At 40.1% G+C, this 18,126-nt stretch overlaps 1 protein-coding gene across 2 annotated transcripts in view; it reads right to left on the minus strand.

The window, feature by feature from the left end:
• USP4 (ubiquitin specific peptidase 4) overlaps positions 1-18,126 on the minus strand; it is a 41,722-nt gene that overhangs the window by 21,059 nt on the left and 2,537 nt on the right. Inside the window, exons 3-12 of one of the 2 annotated variants that reach the window (XM_083726522.1) lie at positions 17,035-17,165; positions 14,414-14,540; positions 13,645-13,790; positions 12,862-12,920; positions 11,321-11,452; positions 10,184-10,301; positions 9,318-9,491; positions 8,362-8,520; positions 6,584-6,808; positions 2,096-2,179 (exon numbers count right to left, since the gene is read on the minus strand). In XM_083726522.1, the coding sequence (XP_083582648.1) occupies positions 2,096-2,179; positions 6,584-6,808; positions 8,362-8,520; positions 9,318-9,491; positions 10,184-10,301; positions 11,321-11,452; positions 12,862-12,920; positions 13,645-13,790; positions 14,414-14,540; positions 17,035-17,165 (1,355 nt within the window). The remainder of the gene's footprint in view (positions 1-2,095; positions 2,180-6,583; positions 6,809-8,361; positions 8,521-9,317; positions 9,492-10,183; positions 10,302-11,320; positions 11,453-12,861; positions 12,921-13,644; positions 13,791-14,413; positions 14,541-17,034; positions 17,166-18,126) is intronic. The other variant, XM_083726523.1, reaches the window with a different exon arrangement.

Raw genomic sequence — 18,126 nt, forward strand, 5'->3', positions numbered from 1 at the left:
TTAAATAAGCCGAGGGTAAAGGTAAAGTTAAAGGGACCCCTGACCATTAGGTCCAGTCGTGACCGACTCTGGGGTTGCGGCGCTCATCTCGCTCTATAGGCCAAGGGAGCCAGCGTACAGCTTCCGGGTCATGTGGCCAGCATGACTAAGCCGCTTCTGGCGAACCAGAGCAGCGCATGGAAACACCGTTTACCTTCCCGCCGGAGCGGTACCTATTTATCTATTTGCACTTTGACATGCTTTCGAACTGCTAGGTTGGCAGGAGCAGCGACCGAGCAACGGGAGCTCACCCCGTCACGGGGATTCGAACCGCCAACCTTCTGACTGGCAAGTCCTAGGCTCTGTGGTTTAACCCACAGCACCACCCGCGTCCCTAAATAAGCCGACTAAGCAAACAACAACAACAACAAAAAAAAACAGTAGTCAAATGAAAGAACTACCGTATTTTTTGCTCTATAAGACTCACTTTTTCCCTCCTAAAAAGTAAGGGGGAATGTGTGTGCGTCTTATGGAGCAAATGCAGTCTGCACAGCTATCCCAGAAGCCAGAACAGCAAGAGGGATTGCTGCTTTCACTGCTCAGCGATCCCTCTTGTTGTTCTGGCTTCTGAGATTCAGAATATTTTTTTTCTTGTTTTCCTCCACAAAAAACTAGGTGCGTCTTGTGGTCTGGTGTGTCTTATAGAGCGAAAAATACGGTAGTACAATATACTGGATCTCAGCGATGAGGAATAGTTAAGACTCCTTGTGTTTGCCAAGAAAACAGATGCCAAAACTGAATAGAACTGGTTGCTTTAATAGCTTGCCCAGAGAAAAATCTCTTTAAAATTTCAAAATGGGCAATATAATTTGAAAAGCAGGTGCTTGAAAGCAAGGATGGCAAAGAGAATGCCTAACAACCACTGGCAACAAAAACTTTGATCTGATAATAAGCAGTTAGGTAGTGGAATGAAACAGGGTTCTTCTTCTCCCAAGGGTAATGGCCTAGCCACTGCTGCTTCTTACTTCCTTAATCCCAAATGTGTTCTTTTCCCAGCTCAATCACCTTCTCCACCATTTTCACCTTACAGAGTTGAATTCAAGATAATTAAGGTTGGCTATCATATACATTAGGGAGCTGACAAAAGAAGTAGGTGGGAACTGACCTGAATACACTAACCAGAACAAGATTCCCTCCTATTCCCTCAAATCCCCATTTATTTGGTCTAGTTTCTAGAATATCCCTTAAGTTTTGCATGAGATCACCATCATCAAATACACTCTCAAAGAGCCCATTAGAATAGCAATTGTTATTTTTCTTTCTTTCCTCTTAAATATTATCTGATTATAAAGCATTAAGATGATGTCTTTCACCAGACGATTTCATAGAATTGTAGAGTTGGAAGAGACCACGAGGTTCATTTAATCCAACCCCTACAATGCTGGAATCTTTTGCCCAACGTGGGACTTGAACCCACGACTCTGAGATTAACAGCCTCATGATCTACAGACTGAGCTATATAAGATATAGAAATAGATAATCTTTCCAGTTTAAAGAACTCTTCATTATTACACAAGATCAATTCTCAACTACATACGGAACACTTGTAACACGATACCAAATTCTGCTAAGAATGCCCTTCCTATTAAATATTTGTAGAATGTGCATAATTATCAAGGAGTTATCAGTGCTAAGGATCCAAGGTCTCACTTCGACCCAATGCTCACTTCAAGCACTTGGGGACATCTTTCAAAATGAGTGCTATACATAGTTGGTATTAGGGCAAGCAGAACAAGGACAAGGTCAGAGAATGGGCTCATGCTGACAAGCTGTTCTTGTCAGAGTTTTTATCTGAAAGAGGACAGTTTGTTTTCATCTAAGTTTCTGTATAGACAAACATTTTAACATGTGGAAAGTGGAACGTGACTCCTCACTTCTTGCCCTAAAAAGAAAAATTTACAACCTTTTAAAAGATGTGCCCAATCCACAATATCAAGTCACCTTCTTTTAATGTTTGTTAAAGTTATTTTTAACTAATTCAGGAATCAGTCTACCTAATAACATTTTGTAGAAAACTGAGCCCTTTTATTTATCACACAATATTATTTAGCCTTACATTTTCTGCAGGAACCCCGGAGAATTTTGAGAGTGCATCACACAGGTCAGATACAGCCCCCATCATTGGCACAATTACCTTGTACTGGGGAAAAAAGCAGAATATTACACTTATACTAGGCAAAATAAACCTTGGTAAGGAATACAATTCTAGACTTAAGAATCAGCATCAGTAACCAGGTTTGATACAGGGTGTGTTTGCGTGTTATAGTCAGACATGGTTAACAGTTTACTGTGAACGTAGCTTCTGCTTTTCTCCTACCTGCTAGTAAGTAGGAGCAACAAACCACTACCCTTGGCTTACTGTTATGTCCAAACCAGCCACCATTGTTTGTGCAATCAAGCAAAATTGTGAAGAAACTACATTTTATTAGGATAAATTTAAATGTAAAAATGTTGTCCTGTTATAAGCACTGCTGGGATTGTAAAAAGCTAATGGTATGACAGGAAAAAAACTGGCATTTTTTACTCTTAACTAAAGCTAGAAAGATACACTGTATTGGGGGTTCAGCTTGCAATCTACCAAGAAGCAATTAATACTATTGCTAAGGGGGTCACTATTGCTGATATCTAATATTAGTCATATGCAATATACACCCAATGACTTAACTTGATTGATTTCAGTGGATCTACTCTGAGTACAATTCAGTCAGATACTACCCTATGTAGTTTGTGAGGTATAAGTTATGACACTTAGCAACAAAATTCAGTTTATATAAGACTCAGAAATATGCAGAAGACTAGGTTGTGAAAGATTGTTTAGTGGAAATTATCAGCCCATAATTACAGGCCAATTAGGTTTCTTTGTGGGAATGTTGTTGCTAGGCGGTGACTGAAATCAGAGAGGTCATCTCTGATTCTTGGGCTGCAATTCTGGCCAGGGCTTCACTTCTGTGTGAACATCCTTGGGGTTCCCTCCTCCCTGCGTGTAATATGACTGGCAATTGGGATCTCACCTGCTGAAAAATGGATTGGACAGATTCCCTCTCCAAACATGTAGATCACAAAACATACAGGTGAGGTCAATCTCACTATGCTCAGTTGGACTTACTCACAGGTGAGCATGCTTGGAGTACAGACTTAGCTGCCTTCCCAGAGTCTCTGTAAAACTGATCTCAAGATTGGGTATTGGATGCATCTTATCTCTGCGTGTACATATGCTGACATATATATATATATATATATATATATATATATATATATATATGCAGGTTTTGGTGTCCTCGGGTGTCTTCCCGTGTAAAAGTTGGGGTGTCTAGGCGACGTTTCGACGAGGTCTCACTCGTCATCTTCAGGCTGGTGCTTTCGGCTTCTTGTTACTGGAACAGAGCGGGATCTCAATGTTTGAGTTCCTATAAATACTGTAGAGGGGGTGTGGTGTCTAGCCTCCAATGTTCTGGGCAGAGAGGAAGTTCCCAGGCTAGTGTGCCTTTTCTTCTTTTGTTCCTTAATTACTTGAGAGATACCTTGAGTGATTTCTTGAGTGATATCCTGAGTACCACTTAGGTGGGTCATTAGGTGTGGATTAGTTGCTAAAGTCTTTGTGTCTTGACCTCTTGAACTTTGTGAAGAGTTTTCCTGAGAAGATGGCTGTATTGCACTTAGTTGTGCTTTGGCTTGGCTTCGTGTATAGGGGCGAGCTGTGGTTTTGTGGCTTGTGTCAGCCAGATCTGTGTAGGGATTGCAGGGGGGTGCAGCATCCGGAGGTGCCACCATGGATTGGCTACTGGATGGTGTCAGTAATTCATCTGTGGAGAGGGTCTGGGTTTGGGTCTGGTGTGGTTGATTGGTGTTGGCGTTCTGTGTGCCTCTGGATCTGGTGTCAGTTTTTGTGGGGAGGGCTAATTTCCAGATGTCTGGCAAGCGGGATGTGTCGTCACGCTTGTTCATGTTGTGAGGGTGTTTCTCTATCTCGATGGCTTCCATGATTATTCTCTTGTGGTGATGTTCCGTGTTAAAGAGCAATTTGGAATCTGCAAAATTAATTTCGTGTCCTGTTTCTTTCATGTGTTGGAAAAGAGAGGAAGTTTTTTCTTCTTTTTTGACGGCATTCTTGTGTTCTGCGATACGTGCATTTATTCGTCTGTTTGTTTGTCCAATGTACGTGGCTGGGCAGACTTTGCAGGGTATTTCATAGATCCCTTGGTTTTCCAACTGGATTTTATCCTTGGGGTTTCTGAGGATATTGGCTATTTTTTGGTTGGTGCAAAAGGCTGTTTTGATATTGTGTTTATGGAGGATTTTGCTAATTTTATCTGTAGTGCCCTTGATATAAGGAAGGAGGGCCATGCCATTGTTTTCTTCTGTGTCTTGGTTTTTGGGGGGTGTTTCCTTTTGGATTAGCTTCGTAATCCTGTTTTGCTGGTATCCATTGGCAATTAACACATTTGAGAGATTCTGTAACTCAGTTGTCAAGTGGTCTTTGTCAGCCAGGCGTTTGGTTCTGGAGATGAGAGTCTTGGCTACGGAGTTTATTTGTGCAGGGTGGTGGTGTGATTGTGCATGTAAGTAGCGGTTGGTGTGTGTTTTTTTCTGGTAGATAGTGTGTCCTAGGGAGCCATCAGGTTTTTTGTAGATTAGGACGTCCTAATCTACAAAAAACCTGATGGCTCCCTAGGACACACTATCTACCAGAAAAAAACACACACCAACCGCTACTTACATGCACAATCACACCACCACCCTGCACAAATAAACTCCGTAGCCAAGACTCTCATCTCCAGAACCAAACGCCTGGCTGACAAAGACCACTTGACAACTGAGTTACAGAATCTCTCAAATGTGTTAATTGCCAATGGATACCAGCAAAACAGGATTACGAAGCTAATCCAAAAGGAAACACCCCCCAAAAACCAAGACACAGAAGAAAACAATGGCATGGCCCTCCTTCCTTATATCAAGGGCACTACAGATAAAATTAGCAAAATCCTCCATAAACACAATATCAAAACAGCCTTTTGCACCAACCAAAAAATAGCCAATATCCTCAGAAACCCCAAGGATAAAATCCAGTTGGAAAACCAAGGGATCTATGAAATACCCTGCAAAGTCTGCCCAGCCACGTACATTGGACAAACAAACAGACGAATAAATGCACGTATCGCAGAACACAAGAATGCCGTCAAAAAAGAAGAAAAAACTTCCTCTCTTTTCCAACACATGAAAGAAACAGGACACGAAATTAATTTTGCAGATTCCAAATTGCTCTTTAACACGGAACATCACCACAAGAGAATAATCATGGAAGCCATCGAGATAGAGAAACACCCTCACAACATGAACAAGCGTGACGACACATCCCGCTTGCCAGACATCTGGAAATTAGCCCTCCCCACAAAAACTGACACCAGATCCAGAGGCACACAGAACGCCAACACCAATCAACCACACCAGACCCAAACCCAGACCCTCTCCACAGATGAATTACTGACACCATCCAGTAGCCAATCCATGGTGGCACCTCCGGATGCTGCACCCCCCTGCAATCCCTACACAGATCTGGCTGACACAAGCCACAAAACCACAGCTCGCCCCTATACACGAAGCCAAGCCAAAGCACAACTAAGTGCAATACAGCCATCTTCTCAGGAAAACTCTTCACAAAGTTCAAGAGGTCAAGACACAAAGACTTTAGCAACTAATCCACACCTAATGACCCACCTAAGTGGTACTCAGGATATCACTCAAGAAATCACTCAAGGTATCTCTCAAGTAATTAAGGAACAAAAGAAGAAAAGGCACACTAGCCTGGGAACTTCCTCTCTGCCCAGAACATTGGAGGCTAGACACCACACCCCCTCTACAGTATTTATAGGAACTCAAACATTGAGATCCCGCTCTGTTCCAGTAACAAGAAGCCGAAAGCACCAGCCTGAAGATGACGAGTGAGACCTCGTCGAAACGTCGCCTAGACACCCCAACTTTTACACGGGAAGACACCCGAGGACACCAAAACCTGCATTCCTGTACCCGTGAAAATCTACGAAAGCATATATATATATATATATATATATATATAATGCAAAGCTGGTCATTTTACATGCTGTGGTAGGAAGGCTTGTTGTGAACTGTGTATTTTAAGACAGCAATGTTTGTTCCAGCTATATCTATTTTAAATTTGATTTCATTCCATTTATCTGTTGGAGGTAAAGGTGTTGTACATGATCTCTTCCTCTGCACATTTTTTCCTCACAACAATCCTGGAAGGTAGGTAGGTAACTAGAAAAGGTAGGTAAGAGAGGTTGTAATTGACTCAAGGTGATCATGTGAGCTTTATGGGGAAGATGGGATTTGAACCTGATATCTGAGTGTGTTTCTATGTACATTGAGCAGGCGGGAGGCGTACAACGCAGCTCACACAATGACCCTTAGTATCGGAATTGTAATGCTAAAAGCAGGCAACCTCTTGTAAGTTGCAGAGGGCACAAAACACTACAATTTGATTTTTCTGTCTTTCATAACAAAGACCAACATGAACACCTCTACTTACCTGAGTAGGTTTGCGCTGTGGATCTGCAAAAACCAAGAAAACCTCCATGGTTCGATCTTTCTTCAAGGGCAATGGAAGGGTTAAGTAGCAAAAAGGGTCAAAAGTCACTGAAACTTTAGAACATTTGGGGCAGACCAATGTGGATTTGAAGAGACCGTGGAAAATATCTACAATTATAGAGTTATTACGCAATCGATGATTCTCCCAAGCTTCTTTTGCTACCACCTGCAAAAAATAAAACACATTGCAGAGAAGCAGAAACACAGTATAAAGATTAAGGTGCAAGTTCTGATGAAACATCTTTTATCTGTAGGGAAGGTTATTGAAATACAATAGAAGGACGTGATGTGACAAACTGATGCTGAACAACTATGTTTGTATGCAATGAAATCATTCACTTATTGATATACCTGTAATTCAACATGCAAGTGACCTGCAACAGAACAGGACAGAACAGAACAGACTGTACAAGATGATTGCACCCTAGTGTGTAGGTGAAATTTGCATAGTATGAGAGAATCCAATTCTAGGGAGGGAATTCCAATGTCACAGTATTACAAACATTCTGTCTGCGTAAGCATTTCAGTTTGCGAGATGGAACAATGCCCCTCTTCTTCCCCTGCTGTTCTGGGGGTTCTCCCAACCACCCAAACCAATTTCAGAGGGAATTTGGGGCACACAGGGGAGGAGAAGTGTTCTGTGCAGGGCTGCTGCTGACAGTGAATCCCAACCTAGGGAAAGGCAGATTAGAGGTAGCTTCTAGCAAGTGAGCAAGGAACTGCTTAAGCAGTACTGCAGCGCAATTAGTAATGTACAGTCAAACCTAAGAAATATGTAGCTTTCGGCAATGTTTGCTCCAACTATGATCGTTGTGACATTCATGCAAAGGCAGTTATTTAATAAACACTACACTGGGGTGTGCGCGCGTGTGTATGTGTGGCATCAATTCTCAAAATTACCGTAATAAAAACTAGGCCTGTAATGGAAAAACAGCCCAATTAAGTGAAACTTTAAATTGGGCACTGTCCCCAAGTAATTATTTATGTCATTCCCTTTTAAGCCCTTGTTCTACTTTGGTTTAAACAGGGCCAAGAAAGGAGGATTACAGCAACTGACTGCAATTGGAAAGGGTCACCTGGCTCTCAGGTTTCCCCAGCCAAACTGGGTGGCTTACAAAATATATAAAACATAATAAAGCATCAAACATTTTAAAAACTTCCTGATAATGGTGATCTGGCTATGCAGGTCTTATGTTCTTAAAGAGAGGAAGGATAGTTATATCTGGCTGGCCACAACTGAAAACAGCTAATGTGTTCTCAATACTGTAGTTAAGTTCCAGCCAATATCAGTCACAGTGATCTGTCCAGTGTCCTGACAAACTGTGCTTTGCCATGCCTGTTGTGATCCTGCATCGCCTATCTGGACTCTGTCTTTCTAGTAAGTGCCACTAATTTGATCCAACTTTGGAGCTAGTGGAGTTTGCCATGCAACTGCTTGGACAATCTCGTCCATGTATGCATCTTCAGAATTAGGAGGAAGGCTACCTGCTTATCAGAGCACAGGGCCACACTCACAATGGGAAGCATATTTGTTGAAGCCTGGCTAAGAGTCAATGGTCCCAAGTGGACTGATTCATGGATTCATTTGCTAAGAAAAAGACATCCTCAGTAAGACAAACAAAGGAACTGGATGGGTAAAAATAATTTGTAACATATGTTGAGTGTTACTCTTTTATAGCACAATTTAACTCCAAGCAGTGGAATGTCTATGCAGCATACCGAATCAGGCCTGCCATTAGCATCCTTCAACTCCAAGTAAGGTTTCTTTTTTACTCTGTTTAGATCCTCATGTAAACCATCTAAAAGAAAGGCCAGGAGCTCTTGGGAATCTTGTTGCTGGTACCCTGAAAACTGAGGAGCAAAGCGGCCAACCTGGGTCTAAAATTTAAAAAAAGGGGGGAAACAACATTAGGAAGATGCATGTGAGCAGTGAAGAGAAAAGCAGTAACTCTAGCCTCATTTGCAGAATTCAATGAAGATTAGATAATTCCGAGCAATAAACTAATGTCAAAAAGATACCAAGATGTATGAAGTCTCCTCTCATATCCGTTTCTTTGGGTAACAGTTATGAGATACAGTTGCCGTATGGTTAATCCATGTAAAATTCTGTGAAACTGACAAACGTGCTAATAAAGTATATTTGTTACTTATTTGAATACAGAATATCAACAAGTGATTTGAAGATCATGTGTACAATTTTAACAACTGTTTCAAAAGCAACTCAGTGTACAACTAATTTCAGAGAGATATAAAGTTGCTAACTTTCAGCTCAATTTTATTTGGAATATTGCACTTTACAACATACCACAGTGGTATAAAACAATAAAAAGTAAACAGATAAAACAGTTCTTAAAAAAGAAGTCAGATAACTCCTAAAATCTTGTTAAAAATCAAATTATATCAGTAAAAGCTTTAGAAACCACAACTATTCTAAACAGAATGCATGGCATTTCCCTGCAATATGCAACATTCAGTGAATTATTAAGGGACTGTAGCACTCAGGAGTCCATATCATACTTAGCATTCTTTTAAGTTCAACCTAAGCTACCCAGCTAGACATTTTAAGATGGGGAAAGTATTTCCCCAAGGGCTAACATTAAAGCTCCATGCAGAAAGCATGAAACCAAAAATGTCACTTCCTCTAGCTGTGTTTCAATGACAGAAAGTCTACTTACTTTGAACATGCGGGGGGCCACGTGAGAATTTCTTCCAGACCACATCTGTTTGATGAGTTCTGCATATGCTTCTGCAATTTCTCCTCTCATTCCCAGAGGATTCTCCTGATTTATTTCAGCTTCATACTCATCTTCCAAGAAATAGTCAGTCAGTGGAGGGGTGTTACTCAAACACTAGAAGAACATTCAGACACAAGAAATACATAAAAAAGAAAGCCATGCCAACAACCCATTTTCAGCCCAATGAAAACTAAAATTGTACTAGAGTCAGCAAAATCACCCTATACAGAACTGTATTGCAAGCTACATTAAATATTACATATGGAAACTGCTGAAAGAAGAAAACTGAGTAATATGTACTAGCTGGGTTATTTCTATTTTGGGAGGACAGGGTCATAGCTCAGGGTAGACCACTTGTTGTGTATACAGGAGGCTCCATGTGCAAACCCTGGCATCATCATATAGGGCTGAGAAAGTTTCATGCCTTGAACCTTAGAGAGCTGCTGCCAGTCAGCAGCCTGGTTTGCACACAATGCTAATCCAAACAATGGCTAAGTATGATCGAGTGAGTGGATTCTCGCAGCAAAAAGTATAGCCACTTTGCTCCTCCCTTGGCCCTGCTGCTCCTGTGCTACTCATAGAGGAGCCAGGGTTTGGTTTATAACATATCGGCAATACGAAGACCAGGGTTCTGACACTTGAAAAATGCAGCTTTCTATCTTCCATTGTAACCCACAGCATTATGTAGGTTTTCCAAGCTGTATGGGAACCTAACAGTTATAAAATTTAAGATGGGGTAGTATAAAACCCAAGCAGTACAGTGCCTACCACTCTAGGTTCTTCAGCAGATTGTACCAGTTCTTTACCTGTAAAGCTGAATTCATGAAGCATGTATTTCCTAGGTTACTGAGCCCACAGAGACCAGGCTGTGACTGAGGAGGGCTCTCCCTGTTGTTGTAGGAGTTGCAGGAAAAGCTAGAACCTCTGGAGGGGGAAAACATACTGGAATATGATAACAGGTTGCAGAATATTTCGGCTAAGAAACTATTTTACAGCGATACAAAAATAATGTATATTGTATTTCTTACCCGCCCTGCATCAAAATTTTATGGCGAGTTTACAGAATATAAAAACACAATACAATTAAACATGTAACTCAAACTTAAGACAAAGCAAACTTTCCAACTGATCTATAGTATACACATGCCTACACTATAAAATTCCTCCCTCAGACCTAGTTCTCACAATCAAGTATTATGAGGTAGCCAGTCTGCTGCCTGACTGTACCATTTCATACTGTAGGTGGAGACTCACTTTACTGATATTATATTTTGCTTAAAATACTCATATCCTGCTTTTTGGTTTCCAGAACATTATGCTAATGAAAAACAAAACCAAGACTAAAACTAAAGTTAGGAAAAACCACCACCACAAAAAACCCCAACCAAGCAGGATAAAAAGAACTGAAGTCAGAGGGTCCTAAAATCCTCCAATGTAATACTGTGTTTGCCAGGCATTTCAAAACTACCGTATCAAGGAAAAGGCAATGTGAATCTGCTTGACAGAAATTGCCATAATTTGGGTGCCGTGACTGGGAAGCCTTGCCTCAAGTAATCACTCACTACACCTCTAGGGGCAAGCGCCTTGAGAGCACAGCCTCCAAGGGAGATCTCAAATGTCCTAGTAGGTTTATATGGGAGAACGCAATCTGGTTTAATGAACTATTTTAGAGTGGCATTTTTTTCCTATCAGCTATTGTATGATAAAGTGCTATTGTAGGAAAAATTGACAAACTCATACATCTTAATGGAACAGTAACTGGCAAAAAAATGCCGGAGGGCCATGAAACTGAAGTTAAGTTTAAAGTTCTACATAGCTAGCTTCCGAACAGTGGAGCCATGAATGCTTCAGGGCAAAACCTTATTTAATAAAGAAGAGAATGCATAAAAGTATTCAGAGAAAGGAAGTTACATAAAGAACAGCAGACACATTCTTGCTATTACCCTTTGCCAAGGCTGGAGCAGTTCAAACTATAGGAGTTATTGCTATCACCATTTGTTATAGTTGAAGAGGAGCAAGAGCTTGCTGATGATTTTGAAGAGGTAGCTAGATTTCTGCTTGTTGCAGTGCTTGATCTGGGAGGGAAAAAAAGTAGTAAAAATCCCATCAGGGTTTTTGTTGTTGTTTTTTTAAAAAAATTCCTGAGAGTCTTTAACTGACTTTTTAGTATAGTTTACTATTTTAAACTGTTTATTTCTGGATTTCCAACCCAGAAGGAATGACTTCAGGTTGAAGAGGTGGGTTGTTTATGAGTCAATGGAATTAGAAATCTAGTACTCACCCCTCATTCTGTATGGAATTTCCCTATTGTAAAATACAAAGGAGAACTTATGCAAGTGGTACTAAGCTACACAAGGCAATTTCTTACATGGCGGAGCGCTTGATGCGATGCTCCGTTTGCATTCCAGCTGATTAAGAGTTCTCCAAATAATTGCAAGGAAAGAGCCATACTTCTGAATCAGTGTTTGATCCACAATCAATCATTGTAATTAGTACTAGGCTAGCAAGACTACTAATCTTAACTGGTACAAGGCCTCAGATTCATATTTGCATGCTCATAGCGTAAATCTGTCCCCTCCCAGCAGAACAGAAGGCAACCAACAGGATTTTAGGACTAAAATTAATCTACTAAATGAAATGATTATCTTTTGAAAAAGACGGCTTAAGTAGAATAGATATTCCTTGCCATAATCTACCAGTGATTTGTAAATACTCTAACATTTTAACTACCTGCAGCTGTAGTCAGGGGCCAATAAGAATTGTAGTGCCTGATACATTGGGTGGAATTCAATGTTTCATCTTCCAATAATTCCACCTATGCAAGTCATGTACTGTGCTAGAAGTTCTTCTGATTTTTCCCAAGCCAATTTGTGGAGCATGTGGGAGGCAGAAGGGACGAAAGCCCTGTGGGAATCTTTTGTAGGGGCAGGTTAGGTGAATCCTTACATGTGGCTTAAATTGTAGATGGCTTTGCAACAGGCTCAGTTCAGAATGAAGTAGTGCATAGGATAGTTCTTCACTGTTTTTTAAAAAACTGAGCTGCGCATTTCACTACCTCTTAAGGAAAGTATTATTTCAATATTGTAAAACTAAGATTAATTCCGTCAAGATTATGAGAGGTAGAAATGTAACTTTAAAGTATTTTTTGGTACTTATTTTTTAAGTCAATGCTACTTCAATTTAGAAAAATGAGTGTAACAGGACTTAGGGCATTTCCTATCTCATTGTTTAGCCTGAAAGCTCTCAAAAGTGGCTAACAAGTTAAAATACAACAGGACAATAAACATAATGTAATAATAACAGAATAGAGAAAGAAGCAAAATAGTCAGTGTCATGCCAAGTTAAACAGTGATAGAGACACCTCTCAGACCCAAGTTAGACAGAGGCACAATTCAGACATCACAAAACCATGGTTTGGTGTTCAGGTTTTGCAATGTCTAAACTGAGATAGAGAAACGGAAAGCATAAATAGAGAAAAACTTACTTTGTCTGAGATTGTCTGGGCCACGTACCATCTTCATTCTTCACTTCTATTAACACTACCTTTAAAGTTAAAGAAAAATAATAGTAAAACTAGGTAAAGGGAGTGCTATCTTATAGATCTGGGCTTTCTCTGGTTCTGTGCAGAAAAATACAAGCAAATCAGTGCTTACAAAACAGGAGATTCCAAATTAAATAACCCCCATGCTAACACACCTTAGGATGTACAGGAGGCTCTGGCAAGCTTTTGACTCAGCAGCACTTACAAGTTACCATTTAAGGAATCAGCATCTACACAGAAGAGTTGTTCACACTACTGTGGCAATTTGATCACAACTTGTCTTTTTCAGGCCCACAAATCACACAATGGCAGGAACAGCCACCACATGCAGCTGCCTCTATATGATTGCTGCTAGGCTGTGAATGCAGTAGCTCTTCCACAATGGCTGGCGTTTGACTGAATACTTTGTATGACTTCATAATCACATGGGATGGGATCCAACTTCCAAGTCCTACTAGCAAGAGCTCTTGCTAGCACAGTTGGGCTCCCCCCACCCCGCCTGCCCCAAAATTGGCTTGTAAAGGTGTCAGAAGAACCCCCAGAACAGCATGCCAGGGTGGTGGTGAGGAGGAATAATTCAGTCGGGCAAGCTGAAAAGCTGGCCCTAACAGAATGACAGCCATAGTATTACCTTGAATTCCTCCCATTGTAACTTTTTAACAAATTGCAGCCTTGTCGACAGCCCACAGGGTGAGCAATACAACATATGATATTTGAACTTCTTACCTGTCCCTGATAGAGCCCTGCATCTTGTATAGTACTGTCGAGTTTGCTTAGCTGCTCATAAGTATTACTCATGTATCTGCTCCACAGCCTAATTTCTTTTCCGTCAGGAATATTAAACTGCTTTCGCATTTCATTTTCAATTGTAGCTGGTAAGAAAGAGACAAAGTTATTACAAACTGTATTTTGACTAGGTTGGGAGGTGTGGCTCATTCAAAGTGTAAAAACGTGCTTATTTACTAGTGCTAAATAAACAAGGTGGTGTATACTAATTTTGGATTATTTTACACTGGTGAATTATTAACTGTATCTGTACATACCAATTTTCTATAAAATTTAATTTCTGACTATAGCTGTATTGCCTGAAATAACTAAATATCACTTTAAAAGATAAGGAATCGTTTATTTAAAATGCAGCTAGGGTTATTTGAAGCTGACATTCTACTACTACTGAAATAACCAGTCGCTGGTAGGATTGTTTGAACAATGGCAGAAGCATCTAAAGCTGAAGAGTAACTGTCAGTTCTAAAAACAAATAAAAGCTGGAGTGAAATTGTGGTTTAGCAATGCTATAGGAGGATCAGATAAGTAGAAGCATTCACCATTTCACAGGGGGAAAAGAAGTAATTTCAGATGATTGTGAAAACAAAATTTGCAAAAAGAAAATGGTAAAATATACTTGCCCCATTTAATGATCTAAATAAATTACTAGACACCACTAGGTGTAGATGTGTTTCAAGGTGTGTTGTGGCGTTAGCAAACAGCTACTTACCAACGGTGTCTGCTTTGCTGAAATAAGAGCTCATAAGATTAGCAGGATCACTGTTCTGACACAGCTTCAGCTCCAAAAGATAAACTTCTACTTTACAGTGCTTCACAAACAGTCCATACTCCACAACCTAGGAAGAAAAGGCTTCCTGTAAAGTAGGTACAACAAACTATTCTGAAAGCAAATATGTAGTCTAAACTGAAAGGCTCCACCCTCAAAGTATCCATATCTTGGCCTGATAGATAACAGCGCCATCATCTAGAGTTTCACATAAAACAGAAGTCCTTGGTTTTAACTCTAGTTCTACAACTGGCAAAGTGGCTTCAGATAATCCTGCAGAGGTTTCTACAGCCCAATCCCAAGTGTGTTTATTTCAAAATTAGCTCCACTGAAGTCAACACCAACCAACGGTTATAGTTAACTATTCTTCTTAGCTATTCAAACCAAGAGGTAAGACCCATAATGGATAAAAATCAATGCTTTTTTTTAAAAAATAATAATAAATAAAATAAACAAAATTTAAATTTAAATTTAAATTGAATTTTTAAAATAAAATGCTTGTGGAGAAAAAATTCTTTCTAAAGATAGTTTTCTATTTAAGTTACATTATAGTCCAAAGGCTATTCATCAGGAAATAAGGATTTGTTTTAAGTTTTTCATGTGTGCTAAAACTCAGTCTAAGTTTTTTAAAAACATGTTTAACATCATCAGTTATCAAACATGGATACATATGCTATAATGTTATTGTTTTAGTTAAATAAATTGTTTAACTTGTTATTAATGAAATGATCATTTTTCTCCTTCCAATAAAGTACAGCAGAAAAGTTGTCCAAATATAAACTGTTAACTTATTAAACCTCACAATAATTTCATAATCATCTGTCTATGTATTTCTAATAGTATAACCAAATCAGTAATTTTTGCTATAACTGTAAAAACTACTCTGAAAATTTAATATTCCAAAAATGAAACCTTCATTTGGTTGTAAATATTAAGATTATACCAGCAAGAATGAGTCTTTCTGTTAAAAAATGATTTAAATCAAGTCTTACTGGATAATGATTTAAATTGATTCGATTTAAATCAAATCCACCCTGGAAAGACCCAAACAGCAAAGTGCAAAATCAGGTTTACCAAGATCTCTTTTCCTCAAACTGCCTACCCAAAGTTGTTCTGGAGAGTTGGGAAACACTGGCACAAAACTGGAACATCCAATGCCTTGACAAGTTGAAGCTCCATTTTTATTGGGGAGTCCATTAACATGATTGTAAAATTCTACCACAACAAAACAGGAGAGCTGAATATGACCATCCAGGTCTCTTTATCTGGCCCTGTAAACCAGGAGTCAGCAAACTTTTTTTTGAGGGGGCCAGTTCACTGTACCCCAGACCTTGTGGCAGGCCAGACTGCACGCACGCAGCAGAGGCTTCTCTCTCCCTCTCTCCCCCAGGGCCTCCCCTTCCCCTGCCTACCTATGGTGTGCAAGTGCAAGAGTGGGCTGGCTCTGGAGAGGCGCTGCTCTCTGCCAACTGCGGCTCCTATGCCTGCCCATACGAGTGGCAGAGGTTGGCAGCAGCGGCAGTGGGATGAGCAGCCTGAAAGGGCTGGCTGGCTCTTGAGAGGTGCTGCCCAAAATGGTGCTCAGCCCGCTCCCCTTCCTCCTCTACGCCAGGAGGGGGGAGGCGCTGTGGTGTGTGAGGAGAGGGGTGAAAATGGCGCCCCCCAAAAATGGCAGTGCAGGGAAAAAAATTAACGAAGAAAAAATTAATGAACAGAATCCACACGATCCACAGACCATCCGCGGGCCAGATCCTGAGGGCAATTGGGCTGGATCTGGCCCTTGGACGGTGGTTTGCCGTCCCCTGCTGTAAACTTTCCATAGGTCACACACTTCACTGGCCCTGCTTTATACTCAATGTTTTTGCCTGGCTGTAATGTGTCCAACACATAACACTAGGTACAATCTTCTGGCTCAGGGAAAGGAATGAATGTTATGTAATCATTTGGTAGACACTTGGGAGATTGTTTTGTTTTTCATTTCAATTTCAATCAATAATAAAAGCAATAAAAGAAAAAAGAAAGATCAGTAATGGATCATAGCAATTTGCTAAACCACCGAGGCTCTTGGGCTTGCCGATCAGAAGGTTGGTGGTTCAAATCCCCGCGACGGGGTGAGCTCCTGTTGCTCAGTCCCAGCTCCTGTTTTTTGAGATTCACAGAGGTAGCAGGGAGAGGAGAACAGCAAGTCCCACTAGCTGATGGACACAATTGGATACTACCCTTCATCCTGTGTTCTGGCTAAATGACTAATCAACAGAGTACAGGGCAACTGAAGAGAAACTTTCTCCTCTACTCTACATTAGCTGAGCAAGAAACATTCTATAAAGCCATTCTGAAACTGTAGGAGCCATCCTAATACTGGGAAAAGCAGTTCATTTCCTACCCTGTATTTCCAGTTATTCAACCTTATATGTCACACAATATATCATTATCCTATGCACCAGTTAAATGACACCTAAATATTCTTTATAGCGTTCATTTCTCTGGGTAGCTCAAGAGATAATTGACATGATTCCACAAAGCGGCAAAACAATGTAAGTTACATAAAGATCATTATCACTTACCTTTCTCACTATTGGTTTCTGTCCCTCTATACAACCATACCAATTTACTAATTTGTTCCAGGCTTCAGTAGGAACCAACACATAATCCAACTCATCAATGAGATGTTCTTTCAAAGTCTGAGCTTCTGAGTCTAAAAAGGAAAGGAAACATAACAATAAACAGGAAGATAAACAGTTCTCCTGGAAATCCTGAATAAAACAAACACACTTTCAAAGTGACAGACACTTCTGAAAATCTAACTTAAGGTAATTTAAACAGCCACATCAAAGTGAGTCTTGAAAGAGACTCAAGTGGTAATATTTCACAATCTAATTTCAGACTTCCCTTCCACACATAATTTCAAACTATTAATCAAATAAAACCAGCTGTATAGTATTTGATGTTTTATTTTAAAAGTACAATGCAGAACTGGAAGACTTTCCTATACCAATATGATCCAGAGACTTTGAGAAGCAAAATTAAACTTTTTATGTTTGTACACACTTTCTAGTGATTTCCTGGGACTCAGCTAGACTGGTAAAGAAAAAGCAATTTATATGCATTGTATGTGAGATATAACATTACGCTACCAGATGGCAGTGTGGAGTCCTGTTTTTCTCTACCTGTCTTCCCTGTTTAAATTTACAATGCTTTAAACTGAAACACTTCTTTGATATGTCTAGATCCAGCCCTGGTCTGAGGAACACAGCATCTATATTGCCTTTTGCTGCTAAATTTAAATAGCTCTACCTATCCACAATATGTATTACTTTAAACCTTTTAAAGAGTTGCTCAAGTGTTATTTCTCAGGACTGTATCTGGAGAGAGGTGGCATGTCAGAATGGTGTGTTCTTTCCACTGCTTCTGCTGCCACTGGGAACCTCTTGCAATACAGGAAAATGCGATTTCAAGGTATCTAGTCTCCCAAATAATGAAAGATCATGAATGAAGCAGGCTTCAGATTTTAAGTTATCACATTACCAAGGTCAACTTTGTGCCACAACAAACCTGAACCAGTACTAAGCCAAGGAAACAATGTGCACCTGGAGCTCAGGGGGCGAATCAAAAACTTATTCAAACACAAGTTTGAATTCAGTGGATATGCCTAATGA

The sequence above is a fragment of the Podarcis gaigeae genome, assembly GCF_964106915.1.
Source record: "Podarcis gaigeae genome assembly, chromosome: 2".
Lineage (NCBI taxonomy): Eukaryota > Metazoa > Chordata > Lepidosauria > Squamata > Lacertidae > Podarcis > Podarcis gaigeae.